At 38.8% G+C, this 7,520-nt stretch overlaps 1 protein-coding gene across 1 annotated transcript; it reads left to right on the top strand.

Annotated features, from left to right (window-relative positions):
- The first annotated feature begins 1,895 nt into the window (after positions 1-1,895).
- LOC149884441 (uncharacterized) lies at positions 1,896-4,141 on the top strand. The gene is made up of 2 exons (XM_090096110.1): positions 1,896-2,558; positions 2,748-4,141. The coding sequence occupies exons 1-2, from the start codon at positions 1,958-1,960 to the stop codon at positions 4,139-4,141; spliced, it is 1,995 nt and encodes a 664-aa protein (XP_089952236.1). The 5' UTR covers positions 1,896-1,957.
- The last annotated feature ends 3,379 nt before the right edge of the window (positions 4,142-7,520 follow it).

Raw genomic sequence — 7,520 nt, 5'->3', positions numbered from 1 at the left:
ATTTTTTTTCACCCCTTTGAATTTTTTAAAATCCTTTGGATTCCCGGAGACGCTTGCGAATCCATCATGGAGTTTGTAATCCACATTTTTCTTCACCCCTTTGCATTTAAATTCGTTTGCGAATCCATCATGGAGTTTGTAAGAGTACATTTTGGACCGAAGCCCAACATATTCTTTAATCTGCTTACCTGCGGATTCGTCTTTGAACATTCCAATGACCTTTTTGTTGACACCCACCTTGAATCCAAAGCTTTTAATGGCGCGATGATTTTTGTCAAATTCGCTCGTGTCGAATTTGTCTTCGACGTCATTGGAGATGTCTTTGTAAAAATCGTGCGTTTTGATTTCGTACATGAGAGAGTCCTTGTCGGTCATGAGCAACTTTGCTCGATCGGAGTACATTTTCCTGATGTAATCGTAATGGAATTTGTACATCAAAGTTTTGCTCAAATCCAAGATGCACATTCCCAAATAAATGGGTTTGTCGTAAGTGAGTTTTGTTCTTTTCATCTGAACGGCAATCAAGTTTTCATCGAAAATCGTGTCTCGATCGTAATTGGGTTTGGAAGCTAATTTCTTGGCTTCCTCTTTTTTTGTGACCAGTCTCACGTCCACTCTTTTTTCAATGGTTTCCATGGTTTTTCCAAACACCAAACTGTTCATCAGTTTGAAAAAGTCCTTCTCAAAGTCGTTTGTGGCTTGAGCTCTTAAATTTGTGTTGAGATCGATGTGTTCTTTCAGCCAATCTCTCTCCTCAGATTTGATGCCTCTGTGCACCTTTGTAATTTTCAACCCCAATCGCTCGTACAATTTGAGATTATCGCAGTGAACGACATAATTCTTTTTGGCGTTTAAGTTTGGAACGAGTTTATCCACTTTGTTTATGGTCATTCTTTCAGGCGCCAAAGGGTAATCGTTGTGCTCCTCATGAAGACTTTCAGGGTATTCTAAATCGACTTCCAAAAGGCACGGCAAAGATTTCCAATGGGAGAGCTCATCTTCGCTTATCCATTCAAAACCGTGCGTGGGAAGAGGTTTGCTCATGGCCCATCCGTACAAGTTGTTGGCGTCGAAGTACTGGATGAACATCGACTCTTTGTTGGGATCAAACGAATCACCCATGTATTTGTTATTCGAAGTTCCAAATCGATTCAATATCATGCTGATTCCTGCTCGGATTCCTTTCTTGATCATCAGCACCATGTCATAATTGCTCAGAAGCTCCAATTTCATTTTTATCATCTTGAGCGCGGAGTCCCATGCTAATCCGGGAGACGTGTAATACCAGGCAGGATCGAGCTTTTAATGGTTCATGCAAACGTCTCTGAAATTTTCAAACACATCTGCCAGCATCAGCACGTTAGAGACGTTGTATAAGTCGTTGTAAATCCCTGAACGTTTTGCAGTGAAACTCGTTCCAAACCGTTTTGGCGTCTGAGTAACTTTCATCGCTTATTCCCTCGTCGTTGAGTTTGGAGAAGAACGACTCTTTGGGAGGTAATTTTGTGTCAGAAAGCTTTTCAATCGAGTCCATCCAATCGGAAGGGTAAAAGCCTTTTCTGAGCAACAGATCAAACTGCTTTCCGGAATAATATTTGGAGATGTTTTTGCATTGGTCTTTTGTCAGATTTTTGGACAAGCTGTCCAAACTGGAAGCCCACACTTGTCCAAAATTGGAAATAACTACTCCGAAGCTTCCCGAAAAAACCCTTTGGAGCGGAGTATCTACATATGTTCCTGATTAGAAAAATGAAAAAAATGAAATCCTTCATGACCGTCCGTGCGAGAAATTTCAGTTTAAAAAATAAGATTTTTGCCAAAAAAAATTTTATTTTTTTTTTTCAAAATTTGATGAAAAAATCAGTTCTTAAGTATTAGTGGCACATCCCTAATAAAATATTGAACCAAATTTTGGGAAAAGGCATTTTAATGACATATTCATGTTTTCATTCGTGGAATGCACAACTCAAAAATGCCAAACTCAGCAAAAAATCATGAAGACTGTCGGAAGTCAGTTTGTCTCCTCTGTATGAAAAAATGTTCTAGGGAGCTAACAAGTTTTCTTAAAGACCAAGTCAAGAGTCTGATTTCTCAGGATGTTGACTTTTGTGACACACGAGTCCCACTTGGAATGTGTGATTCTTGCAGACTGCTTCTGAGGAGTAAGAAAAATGGTGAGAATGTCTCTGTCCCTCCCATTTTTGATTTCTCATCTGTCATCCCTAGGCCTGAGACAAGAGGACAGCAGTGTGATTGCATCATTTGCAAAATTGGACACCTGAAAGCATTGCAAAAGCACCCATTTGAAATGCCACAACAGCCTTTACCATCCCAAGACCAAAGAAGATGTTCTGATTGCCTCTCCTTAATTGGAAGAGGAGTACCTCATCAATGCAATCAGTTCACATTCAGGCATAACATAAAGATGTTGGCATCAAAAGATTCCAAAGTCAGTGAACAGATTGCTTCAGCAGTCATTTCATCTAAAGAGGCTTCTCCTCATGGAACCCTAAGAATAGCACAAAGTGGTGGTGGGCGACCTTTGCCAATTACTCCAGGTAACAGTAACTTGCAAATCTTTTATCTGATAGTAATTAAAACTTTGTCATTGTCTTTGTCTTTTACAAAAGAAAAAACCTTTAACAAATAAAATTTGCAGTTCAAATCTAAACTTTACTTTCCATAAAGAAAACTTGGTTGTTTATGTGAAAAATTTGCTCCTACTCATAGCAATGTTTTTAATACAGGTGCAGCAAGCGCAAAAAGACTCTTTGGTGATGAAGTAGTTCTAAAAGCCCAAGACCTTGCAAACATTCAGACAAACACAGGGCTGTCTAATGCAAGCGTCAAAAAAATGGCCTCAACATTGAACCATGTTGCACAAGCCAGAGTTGTTGAACCTCAATTCCGGGCAAAATTCCATCAAATAGGTACACAACTATCTGAACATTTCACTCACACAAACATAACTGTGACACATGAAAAGTCTCAGACAAAGAAACAAATTGTGGTTCACTGCAAGAATCTCTCTGAACTTCTCAATGATGTCTTGCTCAAAAGACAAGTGTATAAAGAGCACATAGTCAAGCTTGGAATTGACGGTGGTGGTGGTTTCCTCAAGGTTAGCCTTGGGATTCAAGAAGATGAATTGATTTCTCAAGTTCAAGCTCCACCAGACAAGAAGACACTTACATCTTTTGCAGCAAAAGACAGTGGTGTGAAATCTCAACTTCTTGTTGCTGTAGCAGAGGATGTACCAGAAAACTATGAGAATTTGAGAACAATACTATCTCTCATCTTCTCTGAGCGAGTTGACTTTCTTCTTTCAAGTGACCTGAAGGTGGCAAACCTTGTGTGTGGGCTTCAGTCACATGCCAGCTCACACCCTTGCACATGGTGTGACATTGACCACAATAGGTTATCACAGAATGGTAACTTTCGAACCTTTGGATCCATCAGAAGATCTTATGCCTCATTTAAAGCAGCTGGTTTAGACATGAAAAAGGCTAAACAATTTCAGAATGTGGTGCATGAGCCCCTCTTGGATTTTTCTGACAATGCACTTGTTCTTGACATCATACCACCAATGGAGCTACATCTCCTTCTCGGTGTAGTGAACCATCTGTTCAAGGCACTAAAGGACTCCTGGCCTGAGGCTGAAGAATGGCCTAAAGCTCTTCATATCAAAGAACAGCCTTTTCATGGAGGGGAGTTTGCTGGGAATGAATGCCGCAAACTCCTCAAAAATGTTGACCTTCTTCAAAGACAAGCAGAGAATTGTTCAGCTTTTCATGTTTTTCCATTCATCGACACTTTGAGAAAGTTTGATGCAGTTGTGAATGCCTGCTTTGGAAATCATCTGGATTCAAACTACTCAAAGAAAATTGACCAATTTCAACTGGCTTTCCTCTCCTTGCCAAAAGTAAGTGTGAGTGCAAAAGTCCACACTGTCTTCTTTCATGTCAAGGATTTCATTGATCGTCACAAAAAGTCTCTTGGACCATTCAGCGAACAGACAACAGAAGCCCTTCATCACAGTTTCCGAACCCACTGGGAGAGATACAAAAGGCCTCTGGGTCATCCAGACTATCCAGAAAAGTTGCTGAGTTGCATAGTAGATTTCAACAGCAAGCGTCTTTAATGCAAAGTTATCAAGAAAACATCGTCTCTTTGTTTCAGTTTATTTATGTTTTAGTTTTTCAAAAAAGCTTGACTAACTAACATTAAAGCTGCCCCCAACTCAATTTTTTAAAGAGTACATTGTTTTCTCACATTGTTTTCTCACATTATTTCTTTGTTATGTGTTCATAGAATAAAAAGAATAAAAGCAATCTACAGTGGACAATTGTTAAATCATTTTAAAAAAAATCAAAATTAAACTTGCTAAACAATCATTTTACTTTTGATTTTGAAGTTTTTTAAACATTTTAGTGACTTACCCATGCATCAGGGATCTGTTATGTAGTGTAGATCAATGTTTAGTGAATAAAAAATGTGTTTTCTTTTGATTGCAAAAAAATATTTTTTGTCGCAATTTCTTACATTTTAAAACTAAAATTTCTCGCTCGGACGGTCATGAAGGATTTCATTTTTTTCATTTTTCTAATCAGGAACATATGTAGATACTTCGCTCCAAAGGGTTTTTTCGGGAAGCTTCGGAGTAATTATTTCCCATTTTGGACAAGTGTGAGCCATGAATCTGAAGCTGTCGATGAATCTTAATTCTCGTTTCACTTCAATGACCTTACCCTTTTTTTTTAACTCTCCCACTTTGATTTTTGAAAAGCTGATGTACTTTTCCTCGTTGTTGGGGATGCAGCTTAATTTCCCACCTGATAATTTCTTGATGAACAAGTGGCTGTCGTAACCGGATAAATTGTGAAACACGACAGGGAAGAATTTTGGAATTTTATATTTTAAGTTGCAACTGTTGTGAGCTGCTCCTCTGTACTTTCCTGTGATGTGGCAGTGGTCTCGCATTTGTCACTTCCGAGATTTTCTTCGCAAATGTGACAGACTGTCGCAGAGCTAAAATCATTTCGGTCCTTATTGGTGAGAGAAATATTTTTTGGAGTTTTAATCATGTCATAAATTTCCGTGATGTCTTTTTCGAGCATTTCCACATATGTTTTGGCAACGTCGTCTGTTTCGCTTGATGCCGTAAACGTCACCGGCTTTCTTTCATAAATGGTTTCGTCGAAGCATTTGATGAAGTAACAAAACGAACTTGGAGTGTGTTTTTGGTACTGCTTGGTGTAAGACTGACTTGGATCAGGAGGACACGTGTTGATAAGAGCAATGAAACTTTCAAAGTCGGCATAAACCACAAACGGAACTCTCATCGATCTTTCTTGATGGGTGAATTGCATGGATGAACTTTTTTCAGGAAGTTCGACTCTGACAGAACTGTGCTCTTTGCAGTAAGTCTAATACTTTGAAAGCACTTCCTCGCTGCTCATCCCCTGCAGAAATTTTTGCAATAATGTGTTTTGTGCTGATGAGCCGATGTTTGCGAGGATATCAATCGACTCAAATCTTTGATCAAGCAATAATGATTGGTGACCTCGTTTGAAATGAGGAGCAAGTCGATTTTGTTTCTTCTGTCGCAATGCTTGGATTTCCTCAAGAGATAAATGGATTCTTTCGACTTTTCAATGAGCTCTTTGTCAATCCTATAGCAGTGATCATCTTTCATGTTCAGCGCCCTGGTGACACACCACTTGAAGCATTCATCGTCGTCTGTGTTTTTCATGTTGATGATTGCCTTTTTGCTTGACAGAAACGAGTCCAGAGGGATGTGTGACGAAGCGTTGATAGGATTGTAATCAATCATATTAATGTCCATCTTGAGGATTTTGGACAATCCGCAATTTGATCCCATCTTGTTGTACTTGATCATTTTTTTCATGATTTCTTCTTTCGCTCTGTCATACAACTCAACCAAATCCGTAGCCTCCAGCACAATTTCAGAGTGGGATGAAAAAGGGACATTTCGAGTTGTTTCCTCTCCAGTGGCAATGCTCACACATGTCATTTTGCACGTCAAAACAATGCGTACTTTTTTATTTCTGTTTTCCTCATGATTTTCATCGCTCCCTCTCTTGACAAGTCTAAAAAGGCGGAATCGTCTTGATCATTTCCTCTAACATTGTGATAAAATTGCTTTCTAACAAGTCTCAACGCATGATTGGTCAATGTAAACTCAATTTGTGGTTTGTTGAATGCAATCGATTTGAGAGACTTTATTCTTTTTTCGACTCCGTCTCTTGTATCGCTCACTTTTTTCTTCACCACCTCTGGAACGTATGGATCAATCGATTTAAGCACATTGTTAAAACTGTTGACGAAGGCATTTCTTACAGCTGTTGTAAACCTTGAAAACAACCCAGGAACCAACACAGGAGACGAATCTTGAACAGGCTCATCGAGGATATGACGTGTTGGTCTTGGTGCGGGAACCGGTTTTTGAACAACTGGTTGCACAAGAAGCGTTGCAGGAACCGGTCTCAATTCATGTGAGCGCGAAGCACCTAATTCTCTCACGAGATCGGCTTTTCGCATCTTGTAAATATTTTTAATTTTTCGCTCTTTCGCAATTTCTCGCAATTCTTTCACCATTTTGTTTTCCATTTTTATTACTAAAGATTTTTATTGAAGCCATTTTCAATTTTTTAAAATTCTCTTCTTGAATTTAAAAAATCATCACGTCGTCGTTTTTTCCCGTCATCGGAGTTTTTCAGATCTTTCACGATCCGCAAGCGGATTTAATTCATGTGGGTCCAAAGGACCTAATTCATGTGGATCTTTCAGACCTAATAATTTCAACTTTAAATCCATTGTCCACCTTACCATCTCAATTCTCAATGTAATCCCATCCATATTTCGTCTCTTTTCTCACTTTGTAAATGGATTTGTACTCAATGACCTCACCAGTTTCAACAAGGGTCAATCTCAAAGTTTTTTTTGATGAATTTTAACCTGGCATACTTGGGGTCGATTTCTTTTTTCTTGTTTTTCAAGTTTTTCTATTCTTGGTCTTTCAACAGGCCTCTTTACTTTTGAGCCTTCCAAAAGCAAATCTTCACTTATCAGATTATTTTCAACCGCAATCATCATTAACGGCATTAAATTGTTCGACGTTTTGGAAACTCCATTTTCTTTCAGCAATTTTTTGAAATCCTTTTTCGTGTATCTCATTTTTTTATTTGACAAGATTTTTATTTAAGTCCTTTCAATTTTTTTTAAACTCTCTTCTTGAAAATTTAAAAAGTCACATTGATAAAACTGTTGATGATGGCATTTATTGCAGCTGTTGCCAACCTTGAAAACAGTCCATGCAGCGGCTCAGGAAGCTCAGGCACAGGCTCAGGCACCGGCTCAGGAGGCTTGTCAAGGATCGGCTCAGGACCGGCTCAGGAAGCTCGTCAATGAATGTCACATCCATGCGCATCATGCGAAAAAGCATTAAGCAGATATAATCTTTGTCTTGCTCTGGGAATCTTTTGGTCATTTTTAAGATT

Source organism: Hydra viridissima, unplaced genomic scaffold (genome assembly GCF_058129835.1).
Source record: "Hydra viridissima isolate aposymbiotic clone 2 unplaced genomic scaffold, HvirCarnegie_v1 scaffold_8, whole genome shotgun sequence".
Lineage (NCBI taxonomy): Eukaryota > Metazoa > Cnidaria > Hydrozoa > Anthoathecata > Hydridae > Hydra > Hydra viridissima.
This window is presented reverse-complemented; position numbering and strand designations above follow the sequence as displayed.

Bases quoted from the DNA above. Each gene is read 5' to 3' on its own strand.
- LOC149884441 (XM_090096110.1), top strand. From the start codon at position 1,958: ATGCACAACTCAAAAATGCCAAACTCAGCAAAAAATCATGAAGACTGT. The intron at 2,559-2,747 runs GTAACAGTAACT...TTTTTAATACAG, and splicing joins ACCTTTGCCAATTACTCCAG to GTGCAGCAAGCGCAAAAAGA.